The following is a 21,155-nucleotide window of genomic DNA, read 5'->3' on the forward strand; positions in this document are numbered from 1 at the left end:
GCTGCCTGTGCTCCTTCCGGGAGGGAGGAGGGGAGAAGGCAGGTGGGTGCCAGGACCCAGCCCCTCCCTTACCTTCTGCAGCGAAGGGCCCTCTGCCTGCACGTTGTAGGGTCGTAATCCTTTGGTGGGAAGAAGCTTATCAGCCACTTGTCTGGGCCAGCCTCTTAGTTTGCAGAGTAAGAAATGGAATCTGAGAGAGCAGATAAGCTTCCCAAGATATAAAAGCCACTAATGGGAGAAGCCACGACAAGAACAGAGCCCGTGCGCCTTCACCTCCCTCCCCCTCCCCGTGGTCGGATCCTTCGCAGAGGCTGTGGCCTTTGTTTCCTTTACGTTGCAAATGCTTCCCAGGCGCTTGAAGGTACTTTCCAGAGTCAGTATCTTTGCTAACCCAGATACATGGCTTTGAACAGGTGACTTTGGAAATAGAAGCCTGTGCAGAATCACGTTCGTGAATCAGCCCATTGTTCTTTCTTCCTGCACCCATCATCCCGCCTTCCGGGCTCCATCCCAGCACACAGACATCCCCCGCCATGCTTTTTGCAATTTCGTTCACCCGATTGAAATTCAACCCTCACAACGAAATGGCATGACGACTCCACCTCGCAGGTCACAGAAGGGCCCCGGGGCACCCCTGGGGGACCGGAGCCTGATGGTGCAGGGACCCCGGAGCCTGACGGTGCAGGGACCCCGGGGCCGCAGCGCCTCCACTCAGCCTCGTGTCTGTGCTCTGCACAGGGTTCTTCGCAGGGTGTCTCTGGTTCGCTGCAATGACTAGTCTTTTTTTCATCCTCCCCCGTCTCGCCCACGAAATGTCAGCCGGGAAGGAATGGCATATCATGCCAGGCGTGTATTTGTTGTACTTGCAGTAATATTTAAATATTTGAAGTCAGGTTTAAAATATCAAATACAAGTTCTTTAAACACACACACACACACACACACACACACACACACACACACACACAATAAACCAAAAGCAATGCATTTAAGCCTTCTTGAAAAGACAGAGTTCGCTTGGGAAAGGAAAATGCTATGAATTTCCTCTACTCAACCCACAGCTTCTCACGCCTTCTAAGTGGTGAGCTAGGAAGGCATAAGCAATTCTCTGGCAGAAAGTGGCCTCTGTGTAAAATGTGCGTGTTCTCTGCCTCTGTGTCCACCGCGTGTGGATCCGTGTGGGCTCCGCAGGCACTGCCCGGTGCGTGCTGTGCCCTGTTACATCTCTGAAGCGGTCACAGAAGACCAGGCAGGGGGGTTGCTTCAGTTACGACTGAGCCAACGAGGTGTGGACATTTAGAGGGGATTGTGGTGCACAGGACGCCTGTGCTGTAAGGAACATCTGCTCCCAGTTCTCCATGTGGCCAACAACATTATAACAAAGTATCCATGTCACCAACAACATTCTAACAAAGTATCGAGTTAAAGGGTGTCTCATTTTCACTTGCGCTCCTCCAACCAAAACACCGAGCAAGTGACGGTTCGGGTCCATATGCCCAGCCTCACTCACCCTCCGCTTTCTCGATCCGCAGCCTGCGATATGAACGTGCACAAGCAGTGTGTGATCAACGTGCCCAGCCTCTGTGGGATGGACCACACGGAGAAGAGGGGCCGGATCTACCTGAAGGCGGAGGTCACCGACGAAAAGCTCCACGTCACAGGTAAGGCCTGCTTGGGAGGTGGCGGGCGCACAGCTTCCCGGCGGGCATTCGGATGCGGGCCGGGGTGACACCGAGGCAGGGCGAGACACCTGCGCTTGTGGTGGCCTCGAGCTGGTCCCACTCAGACAGAGCCACTGATCCCCATCAGCGCGTCTCCCAGGAGACTGCTCTGGACGCGGATTCGAAACGCTCAGTGTCATTCAGAGTCGTCACTGCCGTGTGGATTGGGGTACTCTGACAGCGTGGCCAGTGTAGCATCCCCTGGCGACAGGCGGGCGGGGAAGGCAATCAGGCAGAATGCTGTGAGTGAGAAGAACTAGGGCAAGGGGAGGCGTCAGGCGTGATGACCTGGCAAGTCCATCTTAGTGACAGTAACAACAGCAGCCACGGAGCGTTATGCTCCCCCCACCCCACCCCCCCACCCCCTCACCCCCCACCCCCCACCCCCCACCCCCCCCGCGTTAGGCATCGTGCTGAGAACTCCGCGTAGATTAATTTATTTAGTCCTCACGACCACCCGGTTAGGAGCTTCATTTCCCAGAAAGGGAAACTGAGCCACAAAGAGTTCAGTAACTTGCTATGTCACAGAAGAAGTAAGGAGCCAGGCTGGGAACCAAGGCCTTTTGACTCCACGCCCTGTGCTCCTAAGGATCACATCACCTGCACCTCCTACAAACAGCCCGGCCCCGGGGCTGCAGTCCCGTCCACGGGCCAGGACACTCTCTCCTGGGGCTGTGACTGCGTGGGCTCCACTGCAGCCTGGCTTGGCCTCTGGTTGGCCCCCGCGTCCACGTTGGGCAAATCAACACACTTGATTGAGTTACCCGGGAGTCTCGCTGGCCCAGGACCGGTCCGGTGTCCTCAGATACCTGCTGTACTTGCCACGCACCACTCATGTTGACTTGTGGTTCGGCTCTCAGGTGTCGCCCTCCTGGCCTTGCTCGGGGGGCTCCCTCACGTACCTCCTTTCCTCGGACAAGGGCACTCATCTCCATGTGAGCAGCAAAGGTGTCACGTGGCCATTTGTATAGGAACGATAGCGATGGTAAAAATGGAAAGACTAACTTTAATGTTATTGACTTGCAAATAGCAGAAGATACTATAGGAAGGGCGGGGCAAGGGGGGGCGGGAGAGACCAAAAGGGTCTATTTAAGGGGAAAAGAGAGAGAAGGAGCTACAGAGAAAGCTCACTTTTGGAAACATCCTCATATTTTTTTATTTGAAAAATAAGCAAATTTTCTAACCAAAGCTGTCCTCTCAGATAAGAATTCAGGGGCAATTAAAGGGCTTTGAGGTATTACTCATAGGCTCTGGATAACCTTATGAAACAAACCAAATATAGCCAGTGGTCCAGACTGCATGGTGAGTAAACTCCCCATCTCAGGCACACAGGGAGCTCGGGGGGGCGGGGGGGGGGGGGCGGTCTGCCCGCCTCAGCCCCACACCTGCTTCTCTCCCTGCGGCTAAGGCTCCTACCTTGTCGGACTCGTATCTGGGGGGCACGGAGCATGCAGTTTAGGAGAAAATGACCCTAAAACATCTCTTCTTATGAAGGCACTAATCTCAGTAGGAGGTAAGGGATTGAAAAGCGGAAAGTGAATGCCTATGGGCTGGACACTTCAGTGTTCGTCCTTCGCTTTATGAAGCCACCGCCCTTGGCAATAGAATGGCCATCACGGCGAACTGTCAGAGCTTCCCGTGCGGTTCGCAGCTCCTGCAAGGCCAGAATGTAAGGCAACGTTCCTAAATGCTCAGCTCTCATTCATTGTGCTTCTGAATACAGCAAAGCACAGCCTGAGCGCTGGACCCGGCCTGGGGCTGCCCTGGAACAAAAGCAGCCACCACACAGCACTGCCGACTTTTCCGGTCTCTCCCGTGGGCCCCGCAGGCCCGCAGCGGTGACACTGCACAGAGGGCGCCGGTGCCCTGGCCGGGGGCACAGGGCACCAAGTAGCAGAGAAAGGTCGGGTCGCGTCCTGCGAGGACGGCCAGGCAAGTCCTCCTCGGGCCTCCCTGCTGCTAGCCCCACTGCTGCCCTCGGTTCACAGTCGTAGAGGCATCTCAGGGGACAGGCCCTTTCCGGAGGTAGGCACCGGCTTTTCATGAAAGCCAGCCAGTGTGGCTTACGACAGCAATCTAGGTCGCGTCTCTCGAGAATTCGTCTAAAGATGTTTGCGTAGACACAGCTCTGCTCTGGGGAATATGAACTCAGCAATCATTTAATAACAGTCACAGCCACGGCAGCAACACTGATGGAGCCCTTCCCATAAAAGGGACACTTTGCACAGATGCACATACGTGTATCCAAACCTCTGTGGAAGTTTGCCTCGTTTCTCTTCCTTTCTACATGAGGAACGTGAGGCACAAAGAAATTAAGTCACTTGTCCAAAGTCTCACAGATGGTAAATGTAATGCTTAGATGGTTCACGTAGAAAAGGAGAAATATTTTAATGAGCGTCTCTCAACAACCATTGCAACTGTGTCTGCGTTCAGGCTGCTGTAACAAACACGCTAGGCTGGGTGGCTTAACGTTTCCCTCTCACAGTACTGGAGACAGGGAAGCTCAAGATCAAGGCGCTGCCCACTGGTTGCTGGCCACAACCCTCTTCCTGGCTTCTAGCTATGTTCTCACCTGGAAGGGAGGGCGGGGTGGAGGGAGGGAGTGGAAGCAAGCTCTCAGGTATCTCTTACGAAGGCACTAATCCCATCTTGAGGGCTACACCCTCATGACTAATCACCTCCCCAAGGCCCAGATCTCCAATCTTAACAAAGACAAAAAAAAACCAAAAACAGCTGTGTGTACACGCACACAAGTGTGGCAAGATGTGTGGCAAGATGGTAATAATTAGTGAATCTAATACATAGCTGGTCACTGCACTGTTCTCTCAACACTGTTTTTGAAATTTTCAAACTGAGCAAACCTGCAAAAAGTTGGGCGAGGTTAAGTCAGAGTGCCCGGCCGTTTCCACAGCGTAGCTCCCACGTGCTCTCTGCAGGGGTCCCTCCGCGCTGGCGGGAAGCCACCAGGTGAACCAAGCGAGCACTCCCAATGGGGATGCTAACGCAAGGTCAGCCCATCAAAACACATGCTGGGTGTGGGAACGGGTACGAGCAGGCCAGGGAAGCGGCTGCTGGTGGAGGGCCTTGCTCTCCCGGGAGGAGAAACCAGCACTGGCTAAACACCTTCCATGTACCAGGCCCCTGACCGGATGCTTCCCTGTCTGTCATTGCATCACAACCACCCTTATAACTGGGGAAACTGGCCGGGCAAGCTCTGCTGGCCTGTCCAAGGCCACAGGGCTGCTGGGCGTGCCCCGCCCATCCCTTCCCCAGCTGACACCTGGCGCTGGCCCCGGGAAAGGGAAGGTGACAGGCCGGTCCACGGCCCTCTCCCTTTCCTGGCCCAGGGTGTTGCCAATGTGCTGGCAATTCCACATCTCCACCTGCAGTTAAGAGTTGAGGCTGCCCTGTGCTGGTTCTCAGACACCTGTTCTTACCGCAGTGTCCTGGGCACCGTCGGGTGAGGGCCTGCCATTCCCCTCCCCCCCCCCCCCCCCGCCCGCCCCCGACCTCCACCCCTCCGGAGCCTGCGTTTCCCAAGGCTGAGGGAATGGCTGGAAATAAACATGGCAGCAGGGAATCTGGCTGCACTCCCCTACCTTCAGTGAAGAATTAAACGGGCGAGGATGGAAACGTACCCCTTCAGGACGTGTTCTGGTTGGGCGTATGTTGGCCAGACAGACATGTGACTTGACTTCGTTGTCCTTTCTCATCCTCCGCCTCTGGCTTTTCCTTACTGGCCCCGGTTCTTTCCCATCACAGACCTGTCCTTGCTGTCGCAGTGCCACAGTCCGTGGAAGCACCCATCTCTAGCCGTTGTCCCCCCGAAAGATGTGCTTAACACCCAAGCACATCCTTTGCCAAGAAAACAGGAACTACCTCTAGTCTAAGTGAAAAAGAAGTGGCAGTTTCTTGTACCAGAAGGGGGTGTGCACATTGCCCGTGCAGACGCACCTGCTTCCAGGTGATGGCTGGAATGCTGGTAACGGATGTAGTCTTCTTCTTGATTGGCCATCCCAAATATCAGGTGGCATATGTCGGTGGGACCCCTTCAGCAGCCAGTACCTTGCCTGCCTCCCCAGTTGTTTTTTAAGATATATTTTTATTGATTTTAGAGAGGGAGACAGAAAGATAGAAACATCAATGATGAGAAAGAATCATTGATCGGCTGCCTCCTGCACGCCCCCTACTGGCCATGAGCCTGCAATCCAGGCATGTGCTCTGACCCAGAATCGAACTGTGACCCCCTGGTTCATAGGTCAATGCTCAACCACTGAGCCACCCCCGCCGGGCCTGCCTCCCCAGTCTTATCCCTCATACCCTCCTCACCCATGTCCCTCCACCCCTTGACACTGTGTTCCTATGATAAAGAAAAGCTGGTGCTGCTCCCCATGGGCAGCTGCCCCCCACGCCACACCTCTGCTCACGCTGGTCCCTGCTCCCTCTGGAGTACCTTTTCAACGTTCTGTTCCCTTACCTTTATGCAGCCTCTCCCAACATTTCCTGCCTCACCTAAAATGACCACTTTCTCTGCCTGCTCTTTATAACATTTGTAATGGGCTTTCACTTAGGTTAGTTTATATGTTGATTTCCCTCCACCCCTGGAGGTCAGAGGTTGTGTCTTATCCCCTGTACTCCGCCCAGTACCCTGAATGTGTGCCTGATACTCGCTTGTTGAGCAGGTGATGATAATGATGATGATGATGGTGGTGGTGGTGGTGGTGGTGGTGGTGGTGGTGGTGGTGGTGGTGGAAGTACCCAGTAGGCACAACATTGAAAAAATCACTCCGCTTTATACTGTGCTGCTCCATCCCCAGTCCAGGCAGCTCTTCCCACTTTAACCCTATATCTGGATCAAGTTTAAATGACCCCCGTTTTAGCCTAATTCATGACTAGCCACCTGACTTCCGGGATCCTTCGGAGAAACACAGCCAAGGAAAGTTTGCATCTTCTCGGAGACATTTCGCTATTGCAGCCTGACGGGGGGCCTCGTCCTGACCTAGCTTTGGCAGAGCTGAATGTCAACTGTGCGCCAACGAGCCATGTGCCTCCTCCGGGGGGTTATTCCTGCGCCGTGCTCCGTGCACGGATCCCGCATCGGTTCCCACCCCGCGGCTTAGTCGCCGGGTGTCCATGGAAGCAGCCAGACGAGGGTGAGGGGCAGAGCCACAGGTGTCACTTCCTTACGGCAGCGTTTGCCTTCGTCTTAAATTACCCAGGTATCCAAGCTCAAAGTGGCGTGGCTTCCCTTTCTCCTGCTTAAGAGGATCCCAAGCCCCTGGATTCTTTTCCTTTTCTTTACAATTTTTTAAAAAATTTATTTGTTAATTTGAGAGAGGAAGGGAGAGAGAGAGAAACATCGATTTGTGGGTTCACTTATCCTTGCGTTTATTGGTAGATTCTTGTACATGCCCCCGCCAGGGATCAAACCCACAACCTTGGCATATCAGGACCACGTTCTAACCAACGGAGCTACCAGGGTGCCCTGGATTCTTTCCGGGGGCCTCGGTCTTCCATCCACTTGGACTTCAGTGCCTCCCGCCAGGAAGAAGCATCCTTGAGCTGTCTTTGAATGCCTGCATCCCCAGGAAGAGAGAAACAAATTATTTCTGGGGCCTCTTTCAAGATTACCCCGTTAGCATACAGGGACAGCCACACTGACTGAGCAGGTCATTCCGGTGCAGGATTTTAATTGCTTCTAATTATAGGATTATCATTTAAGCACAAGATTAATTGCCATGAAATTATTGCAAAGAACTTCATCTCCTTCTGGAAAGGAAATGCGTCAGCCAAGCGAGGAACCTCTCAGAAGCTTGCACATGCTGCTTTTTTAACCACTTCCTGGGAAACTTTCTTTTAACTCAGATGGGGGAGGAGGTGTTAAAGGGGTGGAAGTGGAACAAAGAGCAGATGGGTGCCCCTCTTGCTCCCCTACCAAAAGGTTGGAAAACGTAAACATTCCATATTTGGGAGTCATTTGTTCGCCAATGGAAACGTTTCCTCTCTGATCCAACCACGCTGGGAGCCGCCGGTGCTGCCTGATGGCTCCTTTCAGCACCAGGCCGCTCGGGGGGGCCCCCAAGCATTTGTTTGTCACATGTTTTGTGCAGCAGCCTCCAGTTATCGTGTCTGCACGTGACCTGGTTATGGCGTCGCCGTGGAGCAGGGAGATGTCAGCTCTGTGCTTCTCAGCTCCGAGGCACTTCCACCCAGAAAATCCGAGCTGTGAGCTGCTGGGGTGGTTCTAAAATACCCTCGTTCGAATCGAGGGGAAGGGCCATCTGCACGGAGCTCTGCCCCCGAGCCTTCCCACGGGGGACGGTCTTCGCTGAGAAGAACAGTGGTTGTACTGTACCTCCCATGTGGTAATTAGTGCAAGGTTTGCGGTTAATTAAAGCCAGTCGGGGTTCCTTTTCAAACCAAGGCAGGCATTTTTCTTTCCCTAGAATAATGAAGCGAGAGCAGGTGCCAGGCAGACTTCCTATCAGAGTTTCGAGGTGGGGGTGCTGAGCAGACAAAACAACAGGTAATGCCCAAGCCATGAGCCCTGAGCCAGGGGTGTGCACCAAGGTGCTTTGTGGGTAGAGACTGGAGCCCATGAAATGACTAAGGAGGAGCGGCAGGGTCTGAGCTTCTGTACAAAAGTTGGATATGACTCATAAGTGCCTTTCGAACAAATGAACCTCTTCCTGGCCTGGCCAGTGTCCAAAAGCAGCCAAGGATAAAGAAACAATTTTGATTCAGCAACATGTGTCCAATTCAGCCGCTGGCCCATTCATCACCTCCTCTTGTTGGGAAGCTGTAAAACGCAGCACGCTGGACTTTCAGGGGAAAGGAGGCTTAGTGATGGCCGAGCCCGCAGGAAGCAGAGTTCTTTAAATGGGGCCACAGTCAGAACGACCCGGGAAAGGTGCCGGCCTGTGATTAGGGCAGGCGGACTGGACAAAGCCCACAGCCTGCGTTTTGAGCCTGAAACCACTCTCTCCCCTGGGCAACTTTGTGTGCAGGCTGCTGGCTTGCTTGGCCCTGGCAGTCCTGTGCCTCTCGCCCCTGGAGCTCGGCTTTCCTGAGGAAGTCCAGCTGTGAGAATGAACTAGTTGACAGTGTGGTAACAAAGCCCTGGATTCTTAGCCTCTCTCCATGGGGGTGGGGGGTGGGAGGGGGGCGGGGAGCCAGGCTACCTGGCTCTCGATCAGCCAGGGAGAAGAAAAGCCAGGTACATTTTACCTGTGAGTCATCACCACCCGTCACCCCACGGCCAGGAAACTGAGGTGTCTCCTGCTTCGTTTGTGAACTGGGGTGATTATGCTGGGAACAGCAGGGCCCTCTCCACTCTGTCCTCCCCAAAGCACTTAGATCTCACAGGCCCACCTCGTAAGGCCTCACAGGGGCCAGCATCTCATCCTGTGGTTTGTCTTTGACTTGGGGGCCTACAACACTGGCCAGTTGATCTCCCTTCTGCTTGGCACTTCTGATTCAGTGAGTGCCTTAGCCCCATGGCCTGGTGTTGTGCAAGCACTTTGGTTAACTCACTGGATTAAAAGTGTCACACCCAAGCCCTGGCCCGTGTGGCTGCGCTGGTTGTGTGTCATCCTGTGCACCAAAAGGTCACCGGTGCGATTCTCGGGCTCAGTCCCCAGCAGGGGGCGTGCAGGGGGCAGATGGTTGATGTTTCTCTCTCACATCGGTGTTTCGCTCTCTCTCCCTCTCCCTCTCCCTTCCTCGTTCTCTAAAATCGATTTTAAAAACATATTTTAAAATAATTTTACATCTGAGATACTCAGTCCCCAGTCTTGTCTTTGCAGAATTAACTGAGTCCCGCACTAGGTTGGGTGCACCTGATCCCCTTGTGCTGGTCTGAGATGGTGACAGGTGGGCCCTGTGACTGAAGGTAATGAGATGGCCCAGATTTTTTTTTTCTTTTTTTGCATTTTGCCTGTGGTTGAGGTGATCAGAGGCTTTGCCAGGTAAACATCTCTTAGCCTTGACATCTTAAGTTTAATTACTGTTCGTCTTCAGCTTCATATTCTCAGATTAAAGACTGCGATGGTATAATGAATGGCTAGAAAGGCTGAAAAATGGCTCGTCATTTTAACTTTCTCTGTCTCTGCAAGGAATGTATGTTCCAAAGATAAAGACTCATAGTCTCTCATTCACATGAACCCCCAATAGCCCCTGAGAGGTATGTCCCTCAGAGAATCAGGTCTGAGGGCCTGCAGGTGGGGGGACAGCCCCGGGTGGGACAGCTGGTCCCTCTCCTGCCACTGATGGGGCATGTGGACTGTTGCCCGTAACGAGGCATCAGGCATGATGCTCAGCCAGGACATGCCTGCGGGGAAGCCCAGCGAAGGCCCCCAGGACATGAGGGACCCTCAGGTGAGTTCACAGACCAAGTTCCTGGGGTCCCGGCCTCCGAGGTGTCTGCACTGAACCCGTTGTGTACAGGTGATAGGAGCAGGTCTCCCGGGCTTTGTCTCCTGAGGAGTCAGCCACTTCAAGGGGAAGGAAAAAAAGAACCAATTTAAAAAAAAAAAAAAAAAGAACCAACAAACATTTTTGTCTCTGTCTGCCACGCTGAGGTGAATGATTATGATTTTATTAGCAGCGGCCTCAGAGCCAGGTCTGATTCAATTCAATTCCATCTCCCCGGCTCTGTTCAGTTCGGCTCCGTCTGTTTCAAGCACAGATGGAGGGGAAGCGACCAGACCGAGGGGCACCACGTTCCACCTCCTGGGCGGCCTAGAAAATGGGGGCAGATCGCTCCTGTCCCGGGTCACGCCGGTACCAAGGCAAATGCACAAGGGGACCCCTAACCCCCCCGAGTCCCCGTGGAGCAGGGACTGGGGACGTGGCCTTGAGAATGCGCTCCCGGACTCCCAGCTGTGGCGACAGCTCCAGGTCTCCCGCCTTTCGGTTCTGGGTCTCACCTAGGGAGCTTCCGCCCGCTGGACTGACCTAGACGACCCCCTCAAACTGGGAGACCCTGACATCCTCGATCTCAGAGCCACAGAGCGCCCCCGAGAGAAAGCTGCAACCACAGGACGATACCTGGACGCGGTTGGCCTGCAAGTCTGGGGAGCTTCCGGCCCGTCTCCTTAGGGAAGTTGGCAAAGCTCTGCTTTGGCCAGACGCTGGCGGAGCCTGGAGTTTGTATGACAAGGTTTCTCTTAGAGCAGGATCTGTGCTCAGAACCCCACCCAACCTTCTCTCCCCGGGGCCAGGGAGGCCTCCAAAATTATATGCAGAGTTCTGTATGTACATCCTGGGAGGGCGAGCAGCCACAGCTCTCTCAGGCATCTGATGACCGCCCCCTCCCCAAAGGTGAGAATTATTTCCGGGATGAAGGACAGTGTAGAGGACCTTTCAGCACCTAGTTTCCAGGTCACCTGTGGACATAGGCGAATCATCCATGAAAACCGAGGCATGAGCACGCTGTCAGTCCGCATGCAGGCAGTTTGTGTTCACAGTGGAAGGAGTTTTGGAGATTTCCTACTCCAGGCAGCTTATTGCTTTCTAGACAGATTACATGGTTCACTAGAAACTGCCCAAGACAGCGGGTGGAGGGCTGAGCAGGCCGGAGACCCATGCTCCTCACCTGTGCGCTTCCCTGGCCTCTCCCGCCCTGTACGCCCCACCCGGAGCATCTGAAGGTTTAGTAACATCATAGCTGGAGGTGAAATGACCAACGAGACGATGTAGGACTGAGTCAAACAGACAGCTTTGACCTTTAAAGGACAGACCCCCACCGGGGGAAGCACGTCGGAGAGCTACCCACCCAGTGGCAAGGGTACAGTAAGACGCACAGGCAGGGTGTTTGCCATGAGAAACGAGGTGGGCAGCTTAGATCAAACAGAGACTGACATTCGGACTGAGTGGTCGAGAGGAATCGGTCCGCCTTCCGAGGAATCAAGCTTTTGAGAAGCAGTGGGATTCCGAGAACTGTTTCTACATTGAATTCGGTGAACCAGCTGGTGACCCCCGAAATGCAGCCTCTCCCGTGTCCCCTAGAACAGTAAGGAGACCCAGGAAAAGATAGAAGCCACAATGGAGACAAACCACCTACTGCCGTCTGAAATTTCTCAGCCGACCTGGGTCTGCATTCAGAAAAAAGCTATCCATGGTCTGGCCGTCCTTGGTCCATGAAACAGCAAAGCCCTGAGCTGCTGGGAGAAGACAGGAGAGGTCTGTACGCCTCCCCGAGGCTCAGAGACACAGTTCTTCTCCCGCCAGGAAAGCTCGGGGTCCTCCCTTACTGCAGAGGGTCTCGAACGCATCATTCCGCACAATGTCATTTCCAAAGGAGAAGCCAAGGACCGGCCATGGGGAAGGGCTGCTCTTTTTTTTTTTTTTTTTTTTTTTTTTTTTTTTTATTTTTTTTTAATTAAATCTTTATTGTTCAGATTATTACATTTGTTCCTTTTTTTTCCCCCCATAACTCCCCTCCTCCCAGTTCCCGCCCCACCCTCCGCCCTCACTCCCCACCCACTGTCCTCATCCATAGGTGCACGATTTTTGTCCAGTCTCTTCCCGCATCTCCCACACCCCTTTCCCCCCCAGGAATAGTCAGTCCATTCCCTTTCTATGTCCCTGATTCTATTTGTAATCAACAGTTCATTCTGTTCATCAGATTATTTATTCACTTGATTCTTAGATTCACTTGTTGATAGATGCATATTTGTTGTTCATAATTTGTATCTTTACCTTTTTCTTCCTCTTCCTCTTCTTAAAGGATACCTTTCAGCATTTCATATAATCCTGGTTTGGTGGTGATGAACTCCTTTAGCTTTTCCTTATCTGTGAAGCTCTTTATCTGACCTTCAATTCTGAATGATAGCTTTGCTGGATAAAGTAATCTTGGTTGTAGGTTCTTGGTATTCATCACTTTGAATATTTCTTGCCACTCCCTTCTGGCCTGCAAAGTTTCTGTTGAGAAATCAGCTGACAGTCGTATGGGTATTCCCTTGTAGGTAACTGAGTTTCTTTCTCTTGCTGTTTTTAAGATTCTCTCTTTATCTTTTGCTCTTGGCATTTTAATTATGATGTGTCTTGGTGTGGTCCTCTTTGGATTCCTTTTGTTTGGGGTTCTCCGCGCTTCTTGGACCTGTAAGTCCATTTCTTTCACCAGGTGGGGGAAGTTTTCTGTCATTATTTCTTCAAATAGGTTTTCAATATCTTGCTCTCTCTCATCTTCTGGCACCCCTATAATTCTGATGTTGGTACGCTTGAAGCTGTCCCAGAGGCTCCTTACACTATCCTCGCATTTTTGGATTCTTTTTTCATTTTGCTTTTCCGGTTGGGTGTTTTTTGCTTCCTCGCATTTCAAATCATTGACTTGATTCTTGCGCTCCTCTGGTCTGCTGTCGGGAGTCTGTATAATATTCGTTATTTCAGTCCGTGTATGCTTAATTTCTAGTTGGTTCCCCAATATAAGATCGAGGGTCTTATTAGTTTTCTCATAGATCTCATTAAGTTTATCGGCGGCTTCTAAACAGTTCTTGAGAGACCTTAAAAGTGTGGTTCTGAACTCTATATCTTCCATTGACAATTTTGTCCTGTTTCTTTGTCTCCGCATTTTGTTATGCTTCCTTGGTGCACCCCCTAGTGGTCTTTGTTCGCAGGCTTATAGTTAAATCTTGATTGTTGTAGTTAATTCCAGGAAGGGTTTGACCTCCAGGCCAAGTGGCTATGAGAATCAGCTGTGTCAGCAGTGAGAGAACTTCTGTCCTCTAGGGAGGTGCTAATCTGGCGTTTGCCTGAGGCTATCCAACAAATGCCTGTGTGCAGGGCTTGGGCGGGGCGGGTCGCACAGGATCAACAGGGTGGGCCAGAGAGAGCAGTTATGGCGGCTCTCAGTCCTGTCCCCAGGGGCTCTGCCTCTCTGAGTCCCAGCACCCGCTGCAAAACTCAGAGAGAAAGCTGCACTCACTCTGACCGAAGCCAGACAGTCCCGCTTCTCCCGTTTGAGTCTGGGTCCCTAAAGACTCGCCCGGATCTGGAGCTCAGAGTCTGGGACTCCCTCCCGATTGAAAACGCCAACCGCACCCTCCGCCGCCAGCCCGCTCCGCGCACTCCGCACCTCAGAATTTGACTTCAGCACTGTGCCTCCTCTGAGTGTCCGTATGCGTTTCTCTTTCCTCCTAGTTGTAGGACTTCCACTCAGCCAGCGTTCCTGTGGTTCTGGGTGATGTCCCTTCCGTTTTTTGGTTTCACTTTTGAAGTAGTTGTTCAGAGCAGCAAACTCCGGCGTTAACCTATGCCGCCATCTTGGTTCTCGTTTAGGGCTGCTCTTGGCACAGTGCGTCCTGAGGGCCCTGAGCCCTTGGATGAAGGAGAAGGGGCAGGTCTGGAAGTAAGAACCTCGGGGTCGGTGGGACCTAAACGGGTGCCATTGGCTCGGTGGGTGTGATGGCCATGCACAAGGGAATGGACGGGCGCCCTCCTGAGTCCACAAAGACCCGGTGACACTGGGTCAGGAGTGCGTGAGTGGGTTAATTTGAGGAAAGTTCTCCAGTAGCCAAGTAGACAGTGGACAGAGCCCATGGGAACATCTTTTGGTTTCTTCATTTAAAAATGAGCAAAGAGCCCTAACCGGTTTGGCTCAGTGGATAGAGCACCAGCCCTCGGACTGAAGGGTCCCAGGTTCGATTCCAGTCAAGGGCATGTACCTTGGTTGTGGGCACATCCCCAGTAGGGGGTGTGTAGGAGGCAGCTGATGGATGTTTCTCTCTCATTGATGTTTCTAACTCTATTCCTCTCCCTTCCTCTCTGTAAAAAATCAATAAAATATATTTTTAAAATTAATAATAAAAAAATTAAATAAACATGAGCAAAGAAAGAAAACATACACATATTATGTGACCCATGAATGAATATCCTATATAATAAAGCCTAATATGCAAATTCTCCCCTCCACTGGGAGTTTGACAGGGGGCAGGGCCGGCAGCAGCAGTGGCAGGCAGCCAGGGGAAGGGAGGTGCCCCGACAGGCAGCCGGCAGCCACTAGGGACCCTACCCATGCATGAATTTCGTGCACTGGGCCTCTAGTGTGTATATAAAGGGCAGGGAAATATCATGAAGAATGTGTTTAAAAATGGGTTACTGAGTGAAAGACTACAAAAGGGGATTTGAGAAAACTCCATATAAACTTCTGTAGAATGGGAGAATACACCTTCTCCATAAAACACAAACAGGAGACCATTTGAGCAAACAGGTTGACCGGAAATGCAAACAGTGATATTTTTTAATATATAATGACCAAGAGGTATAAAGAGATTTATCAGGTGAGCAGAACAAAGCAGCTGAGTGGCATTGCCCCTAGACGGAAAAGGCTATTTCCAAACCTGTTGGAAATGAGAACATTGGGGCACAGGCTTGTTGTAGGAACTGGCTCAAAGCGGACTGTGGCCTGACAGACAGAAGCAGAGGCCACGGGGTCCAGTAGAGAAGGTGGGGCTCAGTCCCCAGTGTTGTCGGGTAAGTTGTCTGAGCATTTGCAAGAAAAAAATTAAATTCGATCTTGCCTCACCCCACACACCAAAACAAATTCCAAATGGATTTAAAAGTTAAACATAGAAAAGAAACAAAATAATAATAGAAAAAAATCCCAGAAAGGGCAAGGATTTTCTAAACTTAAAATAAATGGAGGAAACTTTTAAAAAATGTTTGACAGGTTTAACTGTATAAAAACATAAGTGCCGGTGTTTCTAGAAGCAGTAAATGAAATCTAAGTACATTTTGCAACAAATATGACAAAGAGCCATTATCATTCATTTACCTCTAAAGCGCTCTTCTGAGCCAGTAAGAAAATTCCTTAGCTGACACCCTGCAGGAAACTGGACGAGAGAGTAAGTCCAAGAAAGACAGGTGGCAAATAACCATATAAAACAAGTTAAACCTCAGAGGTCATCAAAGAAGCCAAAATTACAATGTCATTTTTTACTTTTCTCACCACACCCTCAGTAAGACTTTGGTACAGGCTTGAGGGAATAGTTTGCCAATATATGTTAAGCATCTTGAATGATTTTGTGCCCTTTGATCCACTTATAAGAATGTATCCTGAGGGGAAAAATCAGAAATTCGGGTGAATATTTATGCATGAATGTGATCAGTTGCTGTTTATTTAATGCTTTTATTGATTTTAGAGAGAGAGGAATGGAGAGAGAGAGAGAAACAAAATCTGTGTGAGAGAGATACATAGATTGGTTGCCTCCCATTGAACCTGCAACCTGGGCATGTGCCCTGACTGGGAATCCAACCGGTGACCTTTTGGTACATGGGATAACACCCAACCAACTGGCCAGGGCAACTGTGTTATTAATGAAGGTGAAGAATTGTAAACTAGCTGGATGGCCCCCTACAGGGGTTGATTAAATCAATTATCATATAGCTGGATAAGGGGATGCTAGGCATTTAAATGTTTTCAGAGCATGCCTTGTTATGTTATAAAGGCAGGATCTAAAATTGTGTTTATAGATATAAACTCTATAAAAAATAAGTATTTCAAGCTAGATATATGCAGAGCGGAGAGTCTGGCAGGAAACACCACCAGTATGCCAACAGGGGTTCTCGCTTAGAGCGGAAGTAGGGGTGATTTTAATTTTCTTCTTTGTACTTTATGCATTTAGATTTTTTAAATTGAATTTATTGGGGTGACATGGGTTTGTATTTAGATTTTTATATGATATGTGTATCTATTAGTCTTATAATCATATATATATAAAAGCCTAATATGCAAATTGTCCCCTCGGGAGTTCGACCGGTAGACCGGGAGTTCAGTCGCTCACTGTGATGTGCACTGACCACCAGGGGGCGGCATGGAATGAAGGAAGGCCCCAGCCAGCAGCCAGGGAAGGAAGGCCCTGCCTGGCAGCCAGAAGGCCCCAGTCGGGCCTGATTGCTGGCCAGGCCTAAGGACCCTACCCAGGCACGAATTTTGTGCACCGGGCCTCTAGTAAGAAAAATATTTCTTAAAATATTTCTATGTTGTGTATGGAGAATCATACTGGTCTCTCGATTCCTAGAAACTTATTTCTCTCACACCCAGATTCGATTTCCTTTCAGAACATCAGGCCTAGGGAACATTAGCAGAAATGTTTACTTTCCACTAACTGTCAAAGAAAAAGTGGTGAAATATTTACGATCTGTTCCCAGGGTCCACGGGCTGCCCTTTCTTGCCTCTCAGTTCTCTTTCATAAGTTCTATTCCAATGGGACTTGGGTTGGAGCGTTTCTGGCTTATGTTTTTGAGTACGTGACTGGCCACTGAATTTACCGGGACAGAAAACACATTCTTAGCACCAAGCAGTGAGTCTCACTAATGAAACAGGACGTTCACAAATAGGTGCAAAGTGTGAGATGATTGTGTCCCTGAGCCCAGGTTTTTGCATGGATTCTGCCTAGTGGAATGGAGATGGCTGAGCAGGTGTATTCTTAGTACATCTCATTCTTCCTGCCTTTGTCTTTGGCCAAAAAGGAATAAATATTACAAACGTATGGGTCATAGCGTATCAACATGGAAGAGATCAAATCCAAAATTCTGTAGGTTTCATCAATACAGACAGTGTCAGCTGACTTGGCACAGCAGAACGGGAACAAGTGGATCAAACTGAACAGTACCGCCCGGCCGGTGGGGCTCAGTGGTTGAGCATCGGCCTATGAGCCAGGAGGTCATGGTTTGATTCCAGTCAGGGCACATGCCCGCGTTGCCCACTCCATCTTCAATGTGGGGTGTGCATGTGCAGCCAATCAATGATTCTCTCTCATCACTGATATTTCTATCTCTCTCTCCCTCTTCCTCCCTTTCTGAAGTCAATAAAAATATTTTTTAAATATTTAAAAAACACACACACACAACTGAACAGCACCAAGGCCCCAGTTTGTTCACAGAATCACAGGCTGTGGTGACGCCATCAAAAATCATTCATGGGTGATGACGTCTTTGCATTTCATTCTTGAAATTCTGAGAATTTCTACACCGATTTTTTTCCCCCAGGAGAAAACGGCCCTTTCTGATACATTTTTCCTGAAAGCTGGAGCCGTGTTTTCTGTCCTTTAGTCTTTGTGGGCTCGGCGATCATTTCTCCAGAGCACAGCCTGTTGTCTAAAGAGCGCCCGACTCCCTCTGGCCTGCTTGATCCTCCCGGCACAGGCCGTGAGGTTTCTCCTTATCCGACAGTCCCTCCACATGGAAGCTTTATGTACTGCAACCAAAGACGAACCGTGTGCAAGCTTTCCTGTCTGCTCTCGCTTTTCAGCCAAACAAGAATCCATGGGGCACTCAGAGGTTCTGCCTCACCCTGTGCTGACCCTGGAGCCGGGGTGGGAGGGCAGCTGGGGGAGGAGAGGGACAGGCCACACCCAGGTGTGGGGTGGGACGCAGCCTCCACTGCCAAGTGGCTGTCAATCTGTAGAGGTGACACTCTGGGCTGGGCTGGGCCAGCAGTAGATGGAAGGTCAGAGGAGATGGGTCTCGTAAGGGCCAGCACCCCTGAGACAGATGGACAGCTGTGCTCCAGGTGCCCGGGAATGGCAGCATGACCTCAAAGGCACAGGAATGGGGTGGCCTGGAGATGGTGAATTTTGCAGCCAGCGCCTGCCAAGGTGCTGTGCTAGGCAGTATGGGTTCAAAATAATTACCAACAAAGAGCCTGGCCTCACAGGTGTGGGTGGGGTCCCTGGGGTTCTATAAATAGTAAATGTGAGAGGTTGGGTGCAGTTAACGTATCTAGCGACCCACCCGTCAGAGCCGACACCAGCTCCCAAGTCGTGCCACTACGTACCAGGTGACTGTGGACCAGAGGAGGGAGCGTCCCTAAAATGCAGATACGATTGTTAACGAAAATAACAGAGAACACAGGCGATTGGCCTCTTGTCCTTATTTGGGAGCCTCAGACACACTGTGTCGCTCGAGCTGGGACCAAAAATCTCTCCGTTCTCATTTGTTTGTGAGAGAAGAAGGCGGCTTTTGTTTCTCCCTGCGGACCGTTTTATTGAACCCTGACCAGCACTCACCTCGCGCTTGGCCTCTAGTGGGCGCCACTAACATGTACCCACCCCGTTGCCCTGGACGGAGCACCTTACTCACACCTCCCACCCAAGGGCAGCTCCCAGCCAGGTCTCCAGCTGCTAGGACCTCCCCCAGCGCCCAGACCTCCTCGCCTCCCCGGCCACAGGAGGAGTCGCCTGGAGGAAGCTGCTGTCCCTTTGCTCTCAGCCCTTGGAGGGCCGGGCTGTCAGGGCAAACAGCAAAGGTCCTCAAGCCGGGGCCTATGGGTGCCTGCAAACTGTCATAAAGCTGTGATGCTGTGCTCTGGGCTGGGCTCGCCTCCTCTATCAGGGTTCTGGGTGGCACCTCAGGGTGTTTCCCAATCGTCATGATATTTGAATGGATTTAGGCCAGGAATGACACGTTACATTATCAGGACGTTAAATAACCTTTCAACCCAGGCTGGCTTTTCTAGGCTTGACGGCTGATCATTTCAAAACAGGCAACTCTGCCCAAAAGATGGTAAGATGGTTCGTGCTCTGTATTCCTATTAAAGTTCTGGAATCAAGAACCGACTTTCATTCTGAAACTGCGAATTCCAGCGCCCAGACGGATTCCTCCAGCGCAGATGTGTCCTCACGGAGGCTGCTGAAATGCTGACGAGAGGGACGAGGGGGGAGCGTGCTCCCGCCTGCCTGCCTGCCTGCCTGCCTGCCTTCCCTGTGGGGCCCAGCCCCTTTGGGAGCACAGTTAGGGCTACAGCAGCTGCATTTAGAGACCATCTACCTTCAGAATAGAGCTTTACCAGAAAAAAAGTCTCATTCGCAATCGTTTATGATTTTTTTTTTCTATCTTAATTCTGTGGGTCAAAGCAGTTAGGTTCTTATGGAAAATAAAAGCCAAGAAATGAGGCGCTGGGTCCACTCTTGGCCCCCGGGTGCTCATAGACTGAAACACCCCACACCCTTACTGCCTCAGAATCAGCAGCCCCCTGCCGAACCCCAACTACTTCCCCATTGGGGCGGGGCCCCCAGTGGGCTATGGCTGTTGGTTGTACTTGAGACCATTTCTGAAGGTACTGAGCTGACATTAAAAAGCATTAAATGACATGGTGAGAAAGTTATTCCCTTTTCAGTCATCTTTCAATCCGGAAAAAAGACTCTCTCTGGGGCTGGAATCTTCTTAACACTCGAAGCCTCGTTAAGTTCCGTCTTTGTAACCAAGAGCAGGTCTCCGGCAGCAGTCTCCGCCGGAAATAAGGAACGCTGTTGTGTTCTTGTTGTATTTATTTTCCTGGTAACTTTGGATGGATGGCAGACAATCCCGGTTTCCCATGTACCACAGTGGTCAGTTTTGAGTGATGCACTTTTAACTCTTGAATGTTAAAAAGTGAGTAGATTTTTTTTTAACATGAATAAGGGTCTGAGTCCTCAAATGGTGCCAGTGATGCCAGTCCAGGGACCACGCTTAGAGATACTCATTTGGGAAGCCAACCAGATGCTCATGCCTGGGCCTCAGACCAATTAAATCAGACTCTCGGCGGGGGGGAAGGGGGGTATCACTATTCGCTGGAGCATCCCAGCTGTTTCCTGCGCGCAGTGGAGGTGGAGACCCAGTGCTGGCCCCTGTTGGGGAGGGGAGGGCAGCGTCCTTACCCCCTCTGACTGCATGGCCATTGCATTGCCCTTCTTTCTCTCCCCTGCCTCTAGCCCTTTTGATCATCCACTTCCACGCTTGTGTTGCCCACCCGCGCCCCACCCCCCCTGAGCTCCCCTCTTCCAGCTTCCCCACACCTGCTCCTGTCGGGGACGCCGCTGCGTGGTTGAACACAGTGCTGGCACCGTGCAGCCGAAACCACATTAGGAAATTTCCACATCGCGCTGCTCTTCACGGGTTTGCTTGCCAGTGCATGCGCCGCCTGTCCCGGGCGTCCCTCCAGCTGTGTTCTGTGCCAGGAACGTGGACTCACACCTGATGATCATCATCGTCATGGATCGTAGTCGTCATTGTCATTGGGCTCTCACTGTGTGCCTGTCACTGTCCTGAGCGCTTTGTGTGTGGAACGGGCATAATCAATGAGGGACAGTTTTCCGGGGAAGACCCTGGAGGTGCAGGGAGGCTAACGTCTCGCCCAGAGTGATAGCCCGGGAATGCAGAGCCAGAACCCAAGCGCAGGCCGCCTGCCTGGCCCCGCGTCCTGAGCAGGTGGGACCCCGGGTCGGTCGCTGCCCATCCCGATTCAGGGTTCGGCACGCTGTTCTCCGTGCGATCGGAAATGGGGATTTGGACCCACGTCTACTTAAGTGACATTGGGAACTGATAACCTCTTTAAACGTTCAGCTTGAAGGATAACGTCTCCATAGGAAGCCCACAGCTTTCAATGCTGTTGGTATTTTAACTCATCACCATTCAGGAGAGATGGGCCTGAAGTGGCTGTGTCACGGCCGTACCC

At 51.4% G+C, this 21,155-nt stretch overlaps 1 protein-coding gene across 7 annotated transcripts in view; it reads left to right on the forward strand.

The window, feature by feature from the left end:
- Window positions 1-21,155, forward strand: part of PRKCA (protein kinase C alpha) — a 291,799-nt gene that overhangs the window by 209,481 nt on the left and 61,163 nt on the right. For all 7 annotated transcript variants that reach the window (XM_036339873.1, XM_036339874.1, XM_036339879.1 and 4 more), the window contains one exon: window positions 1,532-1,660. In XM_036339873.1, coding sequence (XP_036195766.1) covers window positions 1,532-1,660 — 129 coding nt within the window. The remainder of the gene's footprint in view (window positions 1-1,531; window positions 1,661-21,155) is intronic.

The sequence above is a fragment of the Myotis myotis genome, unplaced genomic scaffold (genome assembly GCF_014108235.1).
Source record: "Myotis myotis isolate mMyoMyo1 unplaced genomic scaffold, mMyoMyo1.p scaffold_m19_p_17, whole genome shotgun sequence".
Lineage (NCBI taxonomy): Eukaryota > Metazoa > Chordata > Mammalia > Chiroptera > Vespertilionidae > Myotis > Myotis myotis.